General features: G+C 39.3%; 1 protein-coding gene across 2 annotated transcripts; it reads left to right on the top strand.

The window, feature by feature from the left end:
• The first annotated feature begins 214 nt into the window (after positions 1-214).
• On the top strand, positions 215-20,815 carry airim (AFG2 interacting ribosome maturation factor). 2 transcript variants are annotated; one of them, XM_072247243.1, is made up of 5 exons: positions 215-260; positions 14,586-14,876; positions 15,949-16,128; positions 17,450-17,568; positions 18,818-20,815. In XM_072247243.1, the coding sequence occupies exons 2-5, from the start codon at positions 14,596-14,598 to the stop codon at positions 18,865-18,867; spliced, it is 630 nt and encodes a 209-aa protein (XP_072103344.1). In that variant the 5' UTR covers positions 215-260; positions 14,586-14,595; the 3' UTR covers positions 18,868-20,815. The 2 variants fall into 2 exon arrangements, with proteins under 2 accessions (XP_072103344.1, XP_072103345.1); XM_072247244.1 differs by having other exon boundaries at positions 233-294.
• Positions 20,816-21,322: the final 507 nt, after the last annotated feature.

Raw genomic sequence — 21,322 nt, 5'->3', positions numbered from 1 at the left:
ATTAACTCCGCAATATCCTGGAGCCAATGGGTTTACGAACAATGAAATATTTTTGAACCTCTATTATTAAAAATGAAATAAACTTTATTGAGCATGTATTTCTAATTATACTCTCAAGCTGAGTTACAATTTCGCATTTTAACAAATAAATTCGCTTCCGTTTTAACCTGGCAAGGCACGACGGGATTTGTAGTCCATATGGGTGCTGCGCATGCGGTTTTGAATTGAGGGCAACATGACGCTGGCGGGATGTGGAGCAGGTATTTGTGTTGTGGGGTCGATGGTTCTGCTCAGGCACCATAAGTCTGGACTTGACTATTGACCAAGGCACCGTTGTGGTTGTATCTTATTAGATATGTCAACATGTACAAACCCGAGATTCAGTTTCTGAGGTTTAAGAGTAGAATCATGGGAGGGGGTTGTGGGAATATAAAATATGGGATTCGTGCATATGAATTGATCATTGGAGCGGACTTGATATTCTGTAGGGACTGTTTCCCCACTGTTAACTCAATAATGTGCACTGCGGGGCTGAATAGGTTTTGGTGCTCCGATAGGAAGTGGGCCAGAATCAGGTTTAATTTCACCGGCATATGTTGTGAAATTTTCATGTAGTCCTGCAGTTATTCCTCATCTCTAATTGTCCTACTACTTTAACCTTGGTGCTAACACCTACTGGCACTATTCATAAAATGACGGAATTAGTGCTTATAATAATAACACGAGGTCATGGCAGCTAATAAGAGTTATAACTACTAGTTATAATAAAAAGTGGGGAAGAGGAGCAGAATTTCACCTCTGTGACACTGTCAGATTTGGTAAAGTGAATATACAGATTGGTTGTAAATTACAGAAAGGGAAGGATAGAATAATGAGAATAACTGTGAGAGTGAGAGGTGTTTATCTATTGAGCAACCTGAACTTAAAGGGTCTCGGCCCGAAATGTTGACTGTACTCTTTTCCATAGATGCTGCTTGGCCTGCGGAGTTCTCCCAGCATTTTGTGTGTGTGGCTTAAATTCAACTTAAGTTTTGCTTCATGTCTGCAAGCTTTGTGGCAATTTGCCACAAACTGAGACTGAGGCTTTGGGTTACTCCGGCTGCTCAGGCATTCGGGTCTATGTTCTCATTTTGGTTCAGGATGTTGTTATTTGCATGATTTGTGTTTTTCCCCACCTTTCCTTGCGCACTGGATACTGGTCTTTTAAAAATTGGGTTCTTTTGAGTTTCTTGCTTGGTGTAAGCAAGGTTGCATAATTAGTGCACTCATTGATAATAAATGTACTTTGAATCCTTGATAGATTTAATGCTGCAGTTAGGTGGAGAGCATAGCCCTTTATTCATCAAAATTATGACAAGAGGACAGTTAGAAATATGTTGAAATACAGGAATCATCTCAGTATTCATCCTGGTTTACGTGGATTGTGGTGACCCTAGTTTTGGAGTGAACATAAAATAATTTGAAAAAAAAATGTACAAATCTGACACGAAAGCAAAATGCTGAAATCTCTATTTCTCCACTTTCTTTTAAGCTTTCTTATTTCTGACAAAGTATGTCTAACAGAAAGCTGATTATGTGGAACATACAATCTCTGCTTTGCACTACCATCCTATAACAATGAATCATTTTGATACTTTTATTAATGCAATATGTAGTGATTTCTATGTCTGTACCTCAAGATTCCTTGGCCCTTTAACTTTATGCAGTTATTATTTAATATATGCTGTCCTTCTTTGAAAATTCTTTGAAAATTTGACCTCACACTTGACTCTTTTGAAATTTGTGTACCAATCAAATGTAGATTTTAAATTTCTGAATCAGAATCAGGTTTAATATCACTGGTAGATGTAACAAAATTCATTGTTATAGGGCAGCAGTAAATTGCAATATATAAAAACTAAATCATAGTAACGTGTGTGTGTGTGTATACACACACACGCACGCATATTAAAATATATATATATATTATTAAATTAAGTAGATCACCTAGCTAGCCTCTTTCCCTTCCCCCACCTTTTTATTCCGGCATCTTCTTTTTCAGTCCTGAAGAAGGGTCTCAGCCCGAAATGCCAAGTATCTGTTCATTTCTATAGATGCTCCCTGATCTGCTGAGTCCCTCCTGCATTTTGTGTGTGTTGCTTTATATTTCTAGCATCTGAGACTTTCTTGTGTATAAAATTAAATAGGTAGTGCAAAGTGGAAAAAAAGTAGTGAGGTAGTGTTCATGGGTTCATTGTCCATTCTGAAATCTGATGACAGAGGGGAAGAAGCTGTTCCTAAATCACTGAGTGTGTGCCTTCAGACTCCTGTACCTCTTCCCTGATGGTAGGAATGAGAAGAGGACATGTTCTGCATGATGGGGGTCCTTAATGATGGATGCTTCCTTTTTGAGACATTGCTCTTTGAAGATGCCTGGATGCCGGGGAGGCTAGTGCCCATGATGGAGCTGAAGTTGCTACAGCTGATTTTGATCTTGTGCAGTTCCCCCCCGCCCATACCAGATGGTGATGAAGTGTGTTAGAATGCTCTTTATGCAACAACTGTAGAAATCTGCAAGTGCCTTTGGTGACATAAACGAATCTCTTCAAACTTTTTTTTGTAATTTATTTTTTACTAAATTTCATCATCAAAGAAACATTTCCAGAAGATGTATTTCAGATACTGTACATATAGATCATATAATCATATTTGTCACAAATCTCCACATAAGATTTATCTGAGGTATACTATTATAGAAAGGAGAGGAAAAAAAGAACAATCGAAAGAAGAAAACTATGTACAGGTTTCCCCCGCTATTCGAAGGTGGAGTGTACCTATGAAACGGTTCGTAAGCGGGAATGTCGTAAAAGTGAATAAGCAAAAAAATTTTTGAGTGTTCCCAGACCTAAAGAATAACCTACAAAATCATGCCAAATAACACATAAAACCTAAAATAACAGTAACATATAGTAAAAGCAGGAATGATATGATAAATACACAACATATATAAAGTAGAAATACTTTCCTGCAGCACTGTCTAGCGCAGCGAAAATCTTGCGGAAGCGCTCTCGGCAGAAACACAGCGCAAGTGCTCTCAGCAGAAACATGCCCCAGTAACCTTCAAGCTATGAAGCTGCCAAATCATGCCAACTAGCACATAAAATTACACAGCCTATATAAAGTAGAAATTATGTATGTACAGTGTAGTTTCACTTATTGGAATCGGGAATACTCCAATAAATTGCAGTTTCGTCACAGTTAAACACTTGCGTATACGAATAACCACCTGACGCAATCGGCAATCACCTCTGATCTGGGCTGACATTTATGTTCCGGGTGGCACCTAATTAATTAGCATGTTTATTTCGGCTTTTTTCTTAAAGATGTGCTGGGTGCGTTCTGACTCACGCTGCACCACTGCATTCTTCACGGCAATGTATCAGTCTGTGGCCCAGAGGTTGGGGACCACTGCTTAAACTATGAAGCTGCCCTCGCCTCAGAAACCGATCAAACTACCCATGACTACCTTTAAATTCCACTTTTGCAACACTTTCATCACCATCGTCCAGTGCTTTCTGTTTCAGCATATTAAAAAGATTGACTGATTTCTCCTTGAGGATAAGAAAACTTAATGGAACATCACGCTTTGTACACCCATCAATCCACTCAAGCAATAGACTTTCCATTTTATCCATTACTGGATGCCGACTAAGAAAAACCACTTTGCTATGAGCAGAACCAACAGTAACATCGGCAGCTTTCAAAATTCCTTCTCTCTGCATATAAATAGTGCGAATGGTGAATGTAGGCAAATTCAACGCGCGGACAATGTCCTTACTTCGTTCACCACAATCAAAACGCTTAACTATGTCTAGTTTTATGCTAAGTGTAACACCCTTACGAGCTCTTTTAGGCTTTTCCGATACTTTAGAACTCATCTTGCTAACAGATGCACAAAATAAATCGAGGTAAAGCACCTGTTTAAGCAATGCCGGCTAGAATGCAGTTCTGCTGGAGGAGCTTGGCTGTTCGGGCGCACGCTGCCTTTTTTCGTAACAGTGAAAACACCTGTTAGCAAAAACAGGTAACTAATGTAGGTTTTTCGTAACAGCGAGGTGTTGTAAAGCGAACGTTTGGAAAACGGGGTCCACCTGTACAGAGTAGGGAGTGATCTTTTTTTTTAACAACATATTCATTGACTTGTGAGAATAAAATCAGGCCTATGAGGTGTTATGTAGTTAAACCATTTTTTCCAGTATGAATCAAATTGTTCCAACTTATGATTAACAGATGCTGTTATCTTCTCCATTTTGTAAATGCCCATTGTAAATTCCATCCATACATTTAAAGTTGGGCTCTCCTGTGATAACCATTTCCCGGTAAGGGTCTTTTTACCAGCCACCACCAGCAGTACATTCATTAAATATTTATCCTTTTTCAACCATTCTTGAGGTATATAACCAAAATATATGGTCTTACTCTCTAAGGGTATTTCACATTTAAAGATGTCTTGTAGGGCATTATGTATCCCACTCCAATAGTCTTTGATAATGGGGCATTCCCAAAAAATATGATAATAGTTTGCATTTTGATTTCTACAATTTCTCTAGCAAGTTGGGGGGGGGGTGGTTACTATCATAGTGGGATTAGTGGGATTTCTGAGAGTGTGTAATAAAATATCTTATCGGGTTTTTCCACCCGAACTCCCTCCATTTCTGTGAACTGGTACACTTCCATTGATACCTCTGTATTATTGTCCAGTCTTCCTCAGATATTATTATCCCTCCTTCCTTCGCCCATTTTGTTTTAATGTATGAAGTCAAATGTGTTTTAAGATTTGACAAACACTTATACACGCTTGAAATTATTCTACTACTGTTGTATGAATTATATGCTTTTCTAAATAGCTCTATCAGACATGCACTTGCCTTGGTTACATTTTTAACCGTCCTATTAACATACTGTCACATTTGTAAATACCAGTAAAAGTTTTGTTTTTCTAATAAGTGTTTCTCTTTGAGGATTTCAAAACTGAACAGTGTTCCTTCTTTCATTATATTGTATATAGCTGTTATTCCTTTAGCTGTCCAGTCCTTAAATCTAGCATCCAGTTTATTTGGCGTAAAATCCGAGTCATATGCACACTATTTAAAAATTGCAATATCTCTCTCTAGTTTATATTCTTTTATAATAGTTTTCCGTATTTTAAGAGTCCATTTCACCCACGGGTTGTCAATATTATTTATGTAACTTTGTAGGTTGTTATCAGTCAAAATTGCTTGTATGTGGATGGAGAGTATCCTGTCCTAAATGTTTTTCCATTGAGCGTCACATGATGGGTTGCACCAGCATATCACAGCTCTCAACTGTACTGAAAAATAATAATCTCTGAGAAGGTAGGCCCCATCCCCCCTTTTCCTTGGCTAATTGCAAAGATTTGAGAGGAACCCTAGGCTTTTTACCTTGCCATATATATCTTGACGACATCTTGTTCCATTCATTGAATTGATTTTGGTTAATGTCTATTGGTAGGGTCTGAAAGAGAGATAGTAGTCTGGGCAGTATATTCATTTTAATAGATTCAATCCTTGAACTGAGACCAAGAAAAGGAATTAGGATCCATCTTGTTATATCTTCCTTAAGTTTTTTTTATATATAGGCTGATAATTACATTCTGATAATTTTGCCAAATCTTTTGGCGTAATGATATCCAAATATTTGACGGACTCTGTTTGCCATGCCCAAGGATATCTACTTTCAATTTCTCTTGGTGGGCTCTAGTTATATGAAAGTAGTTGGGTTTTATCTATGTTGATCTTGTATCCTGATAATTGGCCATATTGTTCAAAGGGTTGCATCAATTTAGGTAAAGAGTATGTTGGTTGCACTAGATAGATCAAACTGTCATCCGCGTAACAGGCCAATTTATGCTCTGTCCCTTTAATAGTAATTCCCCTGATATCTTTATTTTGTCTGATGTATTGAGCTAATGGTTCCAGATATAATGCGAAGAGTAGCGGTGACCATGCACAACCCTGTCTCGTGCCCCTTTCTAGGATAAAACTATTTGATAAATATCCATTGATTTTAATCCTGGCAGTAGGGTTGTCATATAGTGCCTGTATAGTTTTAATAATTGTGTCGTGTAGACCAAATCCATGTAAAACTCTGTAAAGAAAATTCCAATTAACCGAATCAAATGCCTTTTCAGCCTCCACGCTTAGCACTATTGCTTCAATTTCATTTTTTTATATGATCCATAATGTGAAATGTCCTTCGTGTATTGTCTTGTGTTTGGCATTGTTGTATAAAACCTGTCTGATCATCATGTATCAGTGTGGGTAGAAACTCTTCTAATTGTTTGGCCATGATGGAGGTAAATATTCTATAATCTACATTAAGAACAGATATTGGTCTAAATGAGCCACATTCCATTTTATCCTTGCCTTCTTTCGGTACAGCTGAGATTATCGCCTCCTTCCAGCTGGGTGGCATTTACGCCTCTCTTAGGGCCCAGTTCAGTGTGGGGAGTAAAATAGGAATTAACTCACTTCTAAACTCTTTATACCACTCTGCCATATATCCATCTGATCCTGGTGACTTGCTTAATTTAAGCCTTCTAATTGCAGTTTTTAGCTCAGCTTCAGTTATGTCAGCAGTCATTGTTCTATTTTGTTCTTTGCTTAAAGTGGGTAACTAAAGAATTCAGGAAGGTGTCAATTTGGGTTATGCTTCCCCCTGGAACTTTGGAATATAGAGTTTTGTAAAACATTTCAAAGGCTTCTTGAATTTCACTTAGCTTATTTTTTTTTATCACTTTTGTTCTTGGATCCCTAATTCTATGAATTTAATTTTCTGCTATTTTTTTTCAGTTTCCACACCAGTATTTTCATAGATTTAGATCCACTTTCATAGTGTCTCTGTTTCAGAAACATTAAATTTTTTCTAACTTCTTGTGTAGCCATACTATTAGTTTCATTCCTAATTTTAATTTCCTCTAGTGTGCCAAACTCAATTTGTGTTTTTTTCTAGTCCTTCAGCTTATCTTGTAATTCCTCTAATGTTTTTTTCCTTATTTTTTTCTTATATGAAGATATTGCTATAATTTTCCCTCTTAAGACAGCCAGAGTATCCCGTAGAATGGGAGGTGAAACCTCTCCATTATCATTGAATTCGAAGTAAAGACCAATTTCTTTTTTCATTTGTTCCTTAAAGTAGGGATTATTGAGTACACTTGAATTTAGTTTCCAAATAGTATTCTTTGGTTGCAGGTCAAAATCAACAGATTACATATACAGGTGTATGGTCACTTACATCTATTGTCCCAATTCCACAGGTGATTATTTTGTCTCTATCTTTTCTAAATGTTATGAAATAGTCTATTCTTGTATATACAGAATGGGGGGCAGAATAATGAGTGTAATCCCTTCTGTCAGGGAAAAGGTCCCTCCATGTATCAATTAGACCAACATCCTCAAAAAGAGTGTTAACTTTCTTATGTAAGGACTTTGTTTCATAAGTTTATCCATTGGAAAAGTCTAACTTTGTCTGTAATTGTAAATTTAAGTCTCCCCCACATATCAAGAGACCTTCTGTTTCCATTATCATAATATTAGTAATTTTCTGGAAGAAACTAATATCACTTCCTGGGAGTGCGTATATATTCAATAAAGTAACTGGATTTCCATCTATATTCCCCCTTACCAGAATATATCTGCCCTCCTTATTTCGCATTTCGAATACTTTTTTTCAAAATTTAGCTTGCTTGAGATGAGAATAGCAACTCCTCTTCTATGTCCTGATTTATATGAGGAGAAAAACAAATTAGTGAAGCCCATTCTCTTTAATTTTCCATGCTCATTATCACTTAAGTAAGTTTCCTGTAAATATACTACATGGGCTTGTTCTTTTTTCATTTTTGATAGAATTTTACTGCACTTGACTGGATTCAACAGCCCATTGACATGGACAAGAAAGCCCATTGACAAGAAATGAATTTTACTTTGTCCTTAGCCATGTGTATTTATCTGTTAGTATATCATTGAAATTTGCAGAATATAACTTAATCGATCTACTCCCTGAACAGATAAGAGCCGAGAAATGCGAATAATAAAAAAAGAGGTAACAAAGGTGTGATTCCAAGGCTGGGGTCTCTAGGTGACCCTGGGTTGAGCTAGAAGAAACATCTAGCCGTGGGGGTAGCCCCTCCCTACCTGTGAGTTGAGGGCCCCTGTTTGCAGTACCTATAAAAATAAGTAAAAAAAAACTATGTCCATTACACAGAAATGATTTGCCTGTGTATTCCTCCCAAGTATATATTCTCATTTAGGTGGGGAAAAAGGAATGAATAAATGAATTTTTAAAAAATGAGTAATATAAAATCCACATTATAATATGTATTTCTCGAAATAGGTATATCACCGTCTATTTTTGCTTCCGTTTAGTTTATCAGCACTTTTAAAGTTAGCCAAACCTTATGGCTCTTCTGGAGGAGGTCAGGGCTGCCCTCGGAGAACTCAGTCTTTTCCTAATATTCTTCTCTCATCCTGCTCCCATCCCCTGCCTTCTAGGTTCTCTTACTATTTCCCAAGCAGATCGGGATAACTGCTCAGCCAGACTTTCCCTTGGTTTGACCACGTTAATGGGCAGTCCTCTTCTTCATGTCTGTAGTTGCCTCTTCCACCATCTGATATAGTCGTATCCCTTCTTGGTAAAATACCCTCAGTTTAGCAGGGTTTGGAATTTAATCTTTTCTTGCTTTAATATTCGTTTCACTTCGGAATATTCCTTCCGTTTCTGTAGGACCGCCGGGGGGTAATCATGATCGAAGTATATTAACTTCCCGTTCCAAAACACCCTCTTCTTATTCCAGGCCCTTCGTAGAATCTCCACGTTACTCTTGAATCGAAGGAATTTAAGTACTATTGAGCGCGGTTTACTTTCTTTGTCTCTGGAGGGCTGCGGGACGCGCGCACGATGTGTCCTCTCAATTTTAATCTCCATAGTCGGGGGAATCTCCAGCGCTTCCCATAGCAGCTTGTCTACAAAGTCATCGACAATCGCTTCGCTCCTTCGGGAACATTATAAATCCTGATATCTTTCTGTCGCGATCTTCCCTCCTGGTCAAGCAATTTACTTTCCTGTTGATTTAATATTTTTATCGTCTTACCTAGTATCTGTTCCACGTTTTGCACGCGATCTTCCACCTTCTCAATTTGCGTCTCTGCCACCGCTATTTGCTGATTGACATTGGCGAGCTCTGACTTGATTGCCTCATTGTTTGATGTTGTCGCTCCAATTCTCAATCCGAATTGTTTATTATTGTGAAGGTTGTTTCTTGTTGAACGTGACTTCCCTCTGGATAGTCACTGTAACTGCACTATTAGCATTTTCTGTTCTATAGTTAATGTGCTACACTGATCCACTGATAGTAAACACCTTGATTTGGCCACAAATTTACTAACCAACAAATTGTTGCAATTTATTTTGAAAAGGTGCAATATATTGTAGCTAATCTTTCATCCAAGTCCCCAGCACTTTTTGATATTTTTACTAATTCCTCCAGTAATTCTTTATTGCAGTTTTAATACATGTGAATAAAATCCATTTGTTGCATGACCTTTATTGTACCACTTTAATGTATTTTTTATATCAGTTTTCTATCTTGACTGCAGTTGTATCTTATTAATCTCTTCTAATTCCATCCACCTTGTTCTGTGTTAGACACTGAACCAGTTTGATTAATCAGAATTTCGGTGGTTTTGTTCTTGGTTACTTTCAAGCATTCATCAAGTATTAGAGATCTATGCTATTAACATTTTTGCTTATCTAATTATTTTCCTTTTGTATTGTTAAGGTTTTCATTGACATTAAGCCAAGTATTCAATCAATCGTCTCTTTAGATATCTTTCTCTACCTTTTTGACTAAAGGAATAATGCAATTTCTACACATGCCCCTTGGCATCTTTTTCTTTTAAACTTTTATGTTTCTTTAAGAGTCTGTCTTCTTGCTCTCTCTCCTGTAACCTTTGGTATCCAAATGCATTTAGACTAGTGATTTTTTTTTTTGCTTTAAATTGAATAAATTTGAACATTCATTTCACCCTTCCTATTTGAGTAACCTTACTTTGTTGATCTGTTCATACGCTTCTTGTCTCACAAGTAGGTATCAAGCCACACTATTCAGGCTGTTACTATCCATTTGCCTTGTGCTTTTCTTACTATTTGCAGCCAGTTGTCATTAATCTTTGGGTATATGAAGTACTGTAAAAGGGTGAGCATTTGCATGTATGGTTCATTATTTTGAGAACTTACTCCTAGAGATGAAACAGGATGAAAAAATATCCATATTTTACATGGTGTAATACAGATGTGATTAATATTTGATCTAGAACATAAAACATAGGCCTTACAGCCCACAATGTTGTGCAGACCTTTTAACTTATTCTAAAATCAATCTAACCCTTTGTCCCCATATAGCCCTCTATTTTTCTTTCATGCATGTGCTTTTCTTAATGTCTCTTAAATCTCCCTAATGTGTCTAACTCTACCACCACCCCTGGCTGCACCCACCTCTCTCTATTTAATAAAAAAAAAAGCTACCTCTGACATCTACCTTGTACTTTCCTTCAATCACCATAAAATTATGCCCTCTTTTCCCCTTCTAGATATCCCACGTCCCTTGTTAGGTTCCTTCCTGGCTATGCTGATGAGCTTTGTCTGATTCTTGCTTCCTAACCTAAAGTAAGCTTCCTTCTTCCTGTTGACTAGATGTTCCACATCACTTGTCAATCATGGATCCTTCACTCTGCCGTCCTTTGCCTGCCCGAATGGGACAGACTTATCCGTGCAAGTGCTCCCTAAACATCTCCACATTTCTGTTTTGAATTTCCCCGAGTACATTTGTACCCAATTTACGCTACCAAGTTTTGGGCTAATAGCATCATAATTCACCTTACCAGTTTTCCAAACTTTTCAAACAGTCTTCTCCTATCCCTGACCAAGGCTCTGGTAAAGATTAGGAAGTTGTGGTCACTGTCTCTGAAATGCTGTCATACTGGGAGTTCTGCTGAGTGTCAGATCATCATCTTCTCCTTAGTGTCTTGTTTCTTTTGGGGTCTAGAGTACCCCAATTCGCGTGATTGCTCCCTTCCTGTTTCTGACTTCCAACCACACTGACTCAGTTGACAATCCCTCTACAGCGTCCACCCTTTCTGCAGCTGTGATACTGTCCCTGATTAGCAATGCCTCTCCCCCACCCCCTTTACCTCCCTCCTTGTCCCTTTTGAAACGTCTAAACCACAGACCATCCAGCAGCCATTTCTGTGCTGTGACAGCCAAGTCTCTGTCGTGGTCACAATGTTATAGTTCCATGTACTGATCATTGTTCCTGGTATTTCTCACATTCAAGTAGACAGATTTCAACTGACTGCATATGTGCCCATCCTTCCTCATAGTCTCTTTTATACATTGCATTTACCTTTACACCAGCTGTTCCATCCTCTGACTTGTCACTGTTTCCTACCCCCTGCTGACCTAGCTTACATCCTCACCGACAGCTCTAGTAAATCTGTTCTCAAGAATATTGGTGTCTCTTGAGTTCAGTATTAACCCTCTTATACAGGTCATGCCTTCCCCAGAAGAGATCCCAATGATCCACACATCTGAAACCTTCCCCCACTGCACCATTTCCTCAGCCATATGGTAAAGAAATCAAATTATTGCCAGTGTACTACATCATAGATCAAAGTTCAAAGTACATTTCATATCAAAATATGTACACTGTATGAAGTCTTGAGATTCGTCTCCTTACAGGTAATCACAACACATAGAAATCCAATAGAATCCATTTTAAAAGAAGACCGTCAAACGCTGATGTGCAGGGGGAAAATAAACAAATCAGGCAAGCAATGAAAGTAAGCAGATAATATTCAGAACTGAAGTTCACAAAGTGAGTCCTCAGCCGTGAAGCCAGTCATCATTGCAACTGATTCAGGAGCCCATTAGTTGCAGGCCGCGGCCTCCGTTTAGCGCTGAGACGAGCAAACTTCGTCCCTCACCTTTGGCCACAATGCCCTGAACCAGTCAATCTGGTCCGGCCAAACTTCGGTCATTCCTCACTCTCAGAGCCAGGCCCTGGCGCTTTGATACACTTTTGGGCCCAGGCCCCACTGCCTAGACTTGGCCTGTACGCATTGTGGTTAACACAATGCTTGACAGCATCAGCAACCCGGATATACCTGTTGGTAGTTTAATTGGTCATTGTGGATTGTCCTAAGGTTAGGTTGGGAGATTGCTGGAAGAGTTTACTCTCTACTGTATGTCAATAAATTTAATTAATTAATTCAGCATATGAGGAATACAGGTTTCCCCTGCCATCCGAAGGTAGAGTGTTCCTGTGAAACGGTTCATAAGCCGGAATGTTGTAAAGCGAAGAAGCAATTCCCATTTATTTATATGGGAAAATTTTGTGAGTGTTCACAGACCCAAAAATAACCTACCAGATCATGCCAAATAACACATAAAACCTAGAATAACAATAACATATAGTAAAAGCAGGAATGATATGATGAATACACAGTCTATATAAAGTAGAAATACTTTTCCACAATCATTGCCTGAACTGTTCTCCGTAGCGAAACTCTCATGCAAGTGCTCTCCAGTAATCTTTAAGCTATGAAGCTGCCAAATCATACCAAATAACACGTAAAAATACACAGCCGATATAAAGTAGAAATAATGTACGTACAGTGTAGTATCACTTACTGGAATCGGGAAGACAGCGCAGAGCACACTGATGATGGTGCAGGTTGGGGTGGTGCAGTAGCCCCCACCCTCCGGGCAGCGAACTGATACCAATCCGCGAAGCATGCAGGGGTACAGCGGTAGCTGGGACGCATCCAGCACATCTTTAAGAAAAAAACCAAAACAAACAAGCTAATTAATTACGTGCCGCCTGGCACGTAAATGTCGGCCCAGATCAGAGACGACGCGATCGGCAATCACCTCTGATCTGGGCTGACAATTACGTGCTGGGCGGCACCTAATTAATTAGCATGTTTATTTCAGCTTTTTTCTTAAAGATGTGCTGTGTGCCTCCCGGCTACTGCTGCATTCTCTGCGAATCGGTATCTGTCCGCGGCCCGGGGGCTGGGGTGATGGGACACTGGGGTGTCATCTCATCATCAATCAGGGCAGGCAGGTCATCTTCTCCTATCCCTGCCTGCCTCGATGTCGAAGGTCGGGGTTCGTCGTCTGCTGTGGCTGACGTGGAAGGCTTGCTTGACTGCTCAACTTCGCGCATTTTTCTATCATGCAGTTCTTTGTAAGGGCTCAAACTATCTTGCAAATATGCCCAAACCAACGTACCCTTTCAAAATTAAAGTCGTACTTTATCATTACTCATTCGGTTTTGATTGTTATCCTTTCCTCTCCCAATTGCATCAGATCTTCATCTATCAGTTCTTGGTCATGGGATGCCAAAACCTCTTCAACATCATCTTCGTCAACTTCCACAAGCCAAACTCACTTTGTCCTTACTTCGTTCACCACGATCAAAACTCTTAATTAGGTCTAGTTTCACGCTAAGTGTAACACCCTTACGAGCTCTTTTAGGCTTTTCCGATACCTTAGAACTCCTCTTGCAAACGGCTGCTCACAGGCCTATGTTAAAGCAATGCCAGCTAGAATGCAGTTCCGAATCCGGGGGAGAGCGGCTGCTCATGACGTGCGCTTTTTTTTTGTGCGCTGCCATTTTTTATCGTGCACTGCCTTTTTTTATCGCACGCTGCTTTTCTTTGTAACAGTGAAAACACCTTCTGTTAGCGAAAACAGGTAACTAATGTAGGTCTTTAGTAACAGTGAGTTTCGTAAAGCGAACGTTCGAAAAGCGGGGGACATCTGTAGCAGAAATGGGAGTGCACCAACATGTCGATTTGAATATCAAATCACTATCGGGTAGCTTTGCATTGAACTAATGCCCAGTATTTATTGTACAATTGACGTAGAGCACTTGAAATAATTTTGACTTTCAAATTTTGTAAATTAAATGGAATCTGCTGTTTTAGATCATTTGACATCCTATTAATAAGTCAAAAGAAAGTTTACATTAAGTAGCAACTTCATGACCTTAGTCCCAATCAAGTACTATTACTAATAATATAGGTACTGCTGTGGTGTGGTTTGGAGTATAGAATTTTATACTAAATTTGCATTAATCACTTAATGGAGTGTGAATTTAATTATTTCATTTAATTAAGACTTCATATGATTTAATTGGTAATGGGTAGCTAAATAGCACCAAAAGAACTGGATATGGAAACATTGGTTGGTCAGATAGTATCGGATGAGTGATGTGAGGGACTAACATTTATAGTGTTCGTCCTTTCAATTCATGTATGATCTTTTACACAAATGAAAGAAAAACAGCTTTCTGTTTAACTATTTCCTATTTCTTTTTTAAACATGGAACGATCTACTGTAGTCCGCCAATTGATGCATTAGACAAGTATTTTTAATTTTGGTCTACCTGAACATCCTCTTTACAGTCTACGATATTTGTGCTTTTCTAAGTTGGATTATTTACTGTGCAATTCTCTGTTTTTTAGGTTCCTGTAAATGAAACTAATGGCTCAGAAACAAGCATTGCTGGCTGTTCATCAGGCCTTGGAGAAATGCTTCCAGGTCATTGAGAAGCAACAAAGTTTGTGGGACAGTACACTGGTGGAATGCACCCCACTCTTAAGCTCGTTGAGTAACCTGGCCGAGCAACTCCAGGCATGCAACAAGGTTGACTTTAAGAATACTCCCTTTCGAGAATTTCCTGATCTGAAACACCGGCTGAAATACAAACTTACCCAAGCAGTGGAAATCAACTTGGAAAAACTTGGAGAGAAAATGTATGCTGAGCTATTGATAATGAAGCAGTGTTGGAGTGTTTATTTGTGCAATTATTCTGTTGTGTTGATCTTGAAATTAGACTACTAAGCAAAGTAATCAATTTGATGAGGAACACTGATGTACATGATCATTGAGTTGGAGAGAGTTACTGGCCTCCGATGTTTGGAGAAGCTGATCAAAAACAGCAGTTGGAGGAGTCTCACTGGGAAAAGTTACATTTATTTGAGTCTGTGCAAGAGTCTCCAAGGTAGTAATCCCATTTTAATTTAAATAAACGAAGGCCTGTTTGATGATACTAAAGAAAGCTTCAATCACAAGGCATTATTTCCCCTGGAGAAATCTTCTCAAATTAATTTTCTTTATTTTATTGCTGTATTTCTCTTCAAAAGGTTAATCTTGTTTTTGATTTATTTTTTCTGAAAATTTGGTGGTACTTTACCCCAGATGTTGTTGATTAATAGTCTAACCTGCTCTTAAAAGCCCAGGTTGGCCTATGTACTCTGGTTGAAATTTCGTAATTACTGCAAACTTGCATCTGGTTTTCTGGATCCTAAATGTGACACAGATAACTTTGGTTCCATTTTGGAATAAGTTATCTCTAGTTCAGAGGAATAGTATGTAGAGACAAAAGAGAAAGCACTGCAAATAGCAATTTATCTGTCAACTGGTAATCTGTTTTTGGTAGTTGAAAGAGATTTATTGACATGAATACTGAGCAAGTTCCTTCATAGTTAGATAAACATTTGACCTAAGACACACAAAATATGGTATTACCCTGGAGTTCTGATGGAACTCTGCACAGGTACTGAGTGAGGTTTCAAAATATATAACCTGACACTAATTGGAATTGCTAGATTAAACTTTCACAATGCATGAAAACATGAAGTTAAAATGTAAATATTTGATTTTGAGTAACTTATGGACATTGTAATGAATTTCTGGTGGTACAGAATAAACTTATTCCTAATGAATGGAAGGTGGGGAAGGAATGCTTTTAAAAACTGTATTGTCCAGAAGGCTCTAATTGGGATAGTAATTAATCAACTAGTCGTGCTTTTCTTGTCTTTTAAGGAATGTTCTGCAAAGGGTGTGTGACACAACGAGTAACCACGTATCGACATGCTTCCAAATGTACGAGCTACATGCCGACACCATTGGTTTGGCAGCAGTCCTTGAGCGATCAAGTCTTGATCCTTCTGTGGCGGATATGCTGGAATGGCTTCAAGATATTGAGCGGTTTTACAAAAATCAGTATCCTTTTGCACGGCCACTTTGTTGGAAGGGCTTTCTGCATGGCTTGTTGCTGCTTTGTACGATCTAATTTCTGTGGTGTTTATGGGACCAGTTGTCTGTTAACTCCAGGCTATTACTTGAAGTGGAAGATCTGGAAAGCTTCATGGTAGTGTAGCTGTTAGAGGAATGCTTTACAACACCAGCCGTAAGATCAGGGTTCAATTCCTCCTGCAAGTTTGTACATTCACCCCATGACTGTGTGGGTTTTCTTGGGGTGCTCTAGTTTCCTCCAACATCCCAGAGACGTACAGGTTGGGGTTAGCGAGTTGTGGTGTTGGTGCCATAAGCCTGGTAACACTAGCAGGCTGCCCAGCACAATCCTCGCTGATATAATTCAATCTGACCCGAACAATGCATTTCACTGTGCTTTGATGCATGTGTGACAAATAACATTAATCTTTCTGAGGAACCTTACTGATGAGATCATTGGAATGAGGGCTATGAGCATATTTAGTACTGAAAAGAAGAATGCGTTCAAGCCAATTGCTCCTCTCCCAATATAGAAATTGGGTGAAGGAAGTTACCTCTGGAGTCAAATTATCTTTAAGCTGGGTAGCTGGCTGCAACATGTGAGTAATTTTCTATTCTAGGAGATTCCTGAATAATACAAGAGAAATTGTTTGATCCTAGCACAATGTCTGCCTCTGTCTATAACTTCCTACCATTGCTTGGGTTGTTCTTTGAAGACTGTTTTGCATGTTTTTCCCATCTTTCTGTTAACTGGAGCTTTCAGTTGTGGTTTTATCACACTCAACCTCCTGTAGAGTTTTCTTTGCAAGCCTGTCGTTGATCACATCACTGCTGATACTGTCAGTGAACACAGTCGAGAGAAGTGACGTGTATTTTCGGGATGGCTCTCACCCTCAACCCCCCATGGAGTCTTTAGGCAAGCCCACCGTAAACCATGGGAATATACTGGTAATGGTGGTAACGGGGATAATCTCTGCCCCATTTTCAGGCCATTTTTAGCAGACAGCAGACCCTCAGATTCACCCCCTTTGCTTGTTTGTGTTCCTGTGCAGTATCTTCCCGCTCCCAACCAGGTACTTTGTTAACCAAAGCAGAAAATGCTGGAAGCATTCAGCAGGTGAGGCAGCATCTTATCTCAGAGTCATTCCAGCATTTTCTGCTTTATTTCAGATTTCTCGCGTCTACTGCTTTTTAGCCAGACTTTCATCAGTAAGTGTAAGTTGTTGGCGATGGAAGACGAAAGGAGTGATAGCGTAACAACAGGAACAGATATTTTCTATCGCACTATCTTCGTTAACAATCATACAAGGCTTCTTGCCAAGAAAATTTTACTTCAGAATATTAACTATGATAAACTACCAAATATTCAAGCTCTCCCGCAATCCTGGAACAAAACAGAAGAACAGATGGATCAAGATTTGGTGCGAGGTAATTTGGACTCAGTCCTTCATTCTGTGTTCATCTTGTGTTCATACAGCAGATGAAAGGTGTGGCAAGTTGGATGGGTTACTGCCCCTGAAGCTGGGGAATATTTTCTGGTAAGATGGTTGAAATAGCATTTGGAACAAAATTTGGAGGACAGAATGGAGAAAGGTAAGAGGTTAAATCTGAAGTCTAGTAGCAGTACCATGGAGTTATACAGCTTAAAAAGGGCTTAGAGTTCAAAGTGAAGTAAATTTATTATCAAAGTACATGTACGTCACCGTATACAACCCTCAGATAAGATTTCTTGCGGGAATACGCAGTAAATCCAAGAAACAGAATTGAATGAATGAAAGACAGCACCCAACAGATCAGACAAGCAGCTTATGTGCTAAAGACAACAAACTCCAAATACAAAAGACAAAATGAATGATAAAAAATAAATAAGCAATAAATACTGAGAACATGAGATGAAGAGTCCTTGAAAGTGAGTGCACAGATTGTGGAAACAGTTCAGGGATTGGGCAAGTGAAATTGAGTGAGGTTATTTATCCCCTCTGGTTCAAGACCCTAATGGTTGAGGGCTAATGAGGTGCTTCAGCAATTTGGTTTAAATACTGTTGAGGCTTGATTTTTTTCCTTGGCAATTTCAGAAGTGATGTTTTTTCTGTTTGCTTCCCCACTACCCTCAGCCCATCTCAGTCACACCTCCTCCCTTCTGCAACACCACCAATATATTGACATACTATTACTGTGTACAAGGTCTTTTCACATTAGTAGTCTTGCTGCTGTCTCCTAATACAGGAGCCTGTACCAACCTCATTTGGGCCTTGCCCCAGATTTGGGGAGGGGGGTTGGGACATCTTTGCCAAGGATTTGGAAATGGGAAAAAAAAAGCTGGTAACAATTACAACAACTGAGATTGTTGGATTTTTGTTAAAAATTATAATTGCTGGGGTAGGAAATCTATTGGCCTTGTCCTCTATAGTCCTGTATGTGACTCCTTTCCCACATCAGGGTGGTTAACTAATAACCTTCAAGTGATGCTTCACAGGAATGGACTGTAGGTGTAAACTTGACAGCAGTCCTCACGCTCTTAAGCTTGTGGGGGGTGGGATGGGTGGAGTAAGGGGAGACACTTGAATCTTTTAAGTAAAATCAGATTGCTGAAGCATCTTTGAATGGGTAGAAATAAGAAAATTGCTTGGCTTCGTTTTGTGATGAGAAACTGACATTGCCCTTTTATTTGATGCAGATACTCTACTGAAGGTGGCATTCTTCATGGAATCTCGGCAAGGGTCCTAATCGATCTAAAGTTGTTCACTGGAACTCATGGATTTTGGTTTTTTTTTTATTTCCTTGTGGCAATATGTGCTGAAAGAGAAGCTCCTCATCACGTACTGATGCCAAATGTGGCTTGGGAATGATCTTACTTCCTCCATCTTGTCCTTTTTTAATTAAGCCCCAAATCCCAGCATAGTTTGTACTTTACCTCATTTTTAGAATATGTTTGTCATGTCCCTGCCTTATTAAATATACAGGCACCATTATATTCTGATCGAGCTGGGGTGCTAGTACAATGAAGCAAGGTTGTGCCCATGATATCACATGCAGAAAGGTATTTATATTTCACCCACAGTCCTTTTTGAAGCACTTTGTATGCTTCAGTATGTAAGGGAACAGTGAAGTGGGAAGATTCCTCTGTATTAAAGCTCCATATCTTGAGAGGTGGTGAAATTAGATTGAATGATATGAAGCAAAAGTTCATGGAAGTACTGATGGGGGCAGTTTGGGATATTCATGTTTCATTCAGAACCTGTGTCACTGTTTGTGGTACACTGCAGTGCTCTCTAGAGTGCAGAGGTTAGCTGTGTGCTGCAGCATGAGAAACCCTTTAAGGTTTAGTATCTTTATGCTGCTAGTTTTCACAATGCAGTGTATTAGTCCCATCAAGATAGTCCTGTAGAATGGTTTTGTACAGTACAGGGCCTTCGGCCATGATGTTATGCCAACCTGTGTAAACCTACTCCATGATCCGTCCAACCTCTCCCTTCTACACAGCTTATAAATCTCCATTTCCTTCCAACTATGTACAGTGGGTCTTCATTGCACATAGATGTAAGAGTCATAAAGATACAAGAGTCCCTGTATGTCCCTATTGTATCAGACTCTATCACCATCCCTGGCCGTGTTTTCCAGGCACCTAACGCTCTGTGTAAACCATCTACTGTACCTCTGACATCTCTGAACTTTCCTTCACTCACCAGTTCCTCTGATATTGGCTATTGCTGCCCTGGGCAAAGGACGCTAGCTGTTCATTCTCTCTATGCCTCTCATAATCTTATACACCTTTATTAAGTTGCCTCTCATCCTCCTTCACTCCAAAGAGAAATGACTTAGTTTGCTCAGCCTTTCTTCATAAGGTATGTTCTCTAATCCAGGCAGCAACCTGGCAAATCTCTTCTGCACTCTCTAAAATTTCCACATCCTTCCTATCATCATGGGGAGAAGGCTGGAGAATGGGGTTGAAGAGCGGAAAAAAGCATCAGCCATGATTAAATGGCAGAGCGGACTTGATGGGCCACTTGGCCTAATTCTGCTCCTATGTTTTATTGTCCTATAATGAGGTGACCAGTACTGATGAGCACAATACTCTCTGTGGTCTAACTAGAGTTTTAGACCTGTAACATTACCTTGCAGCTCTTGAACTCAGTTCACTAAGTAATGAAGACCTACGCACCATATGTCTTAGCCATGTGGCAACTTTGAGGGATCCATGGACTTGGAGATCAAGATCCCTCTGTAGTTTGCATCCCTTTGGAGTTTAACAGCTGTTTGAAATGTTAAATTACTCCACCTCTCTGCTTCCTCAGAAATACTCCATGTCAGCTCCAAAGTTAAAGAGGCATTTTTGTTTGCAACAGACCTAAAAGCCTGATTAAGAAAGTGTGCAGTGCTGTTCTTCAGTCACGTTATATTGTGATGCAACCTGCACATTGTGGCTAGACAGCAGCCCTGGGAGAGGCAGGATTGATAGTGTGGTCATAGGAGGAAAGATATGTGGATTCAATTCTTGATCCTAACACATTCCTTTGTGCTGCCATTGAAAAAACTTTTCAGCCAAGTGTTTTGCCATGGTAGATAAAGTAGAGGAAGAGTTATGTGAATGGTGCAATAAAAAAATGCATGGTGCAATATGTATGTTTACAAGGGCACAAATTTAGGAAATTAATACATTTGTAACTAAATAAACTGAAGCATTTTAATCGTTTTTTTTTATTAATTGCAATCGTGAACAATAGCCAGATCAGAAATGCTGATCAAGTCAACTAGTTCCCAAGGAGAACTCTGATAGGCCAATCAGATGGTTCACTGCTGCTCAGCGATAGAACACAAAAAAAATCATATGTACAATTAAGAAACATTAAAAAGTAGTAGAAATACTGGAGTCATGATGAAGCCTGCTGGAGAGAGACATTTAAACACATGCTGTTCTCCATAATTCAAAGAGATTGAAGGATAAGGTTGCAGGGTGATAAACCGTGGCAGGAACACTTGGAACTAAAAACTAATCCCTACCAGGAGAAAACAGCATCTGTTCTTTCCACACTGTTCTCCAGCAGTTTAAGGACTAAGTCCAGCCAGAACGTAACTCGCAAGTGCTCTTGAAAGTCAGGTATTAACCCTACCTACCAACAACCAAGCATTGCCATCCTGGTCCCCTTCAGGATGTCTTATGAAGAAGTGTGTGACTTCCCTC

This window comes from Mobula birostris, chromosome 30 (assembly GCF_030028105.1).
Source record: "Mobula birostris isolate sMobBir1 chromosome 30, sMobBir1.hap1, whole genome shotgun sequence".
NCBI classification, from domain to species: domain Eukaryota; kingdom Metazoa; phylum Chordata; class Chondrichthyes; order Myliobatiformes; family Myliobatidae; genus Mobula; species Mobula birostris.
Note: the sequence above shows the minus strand (reverse complement) of the source record. Positions and strands in the feature narration are given on the sequence as shown.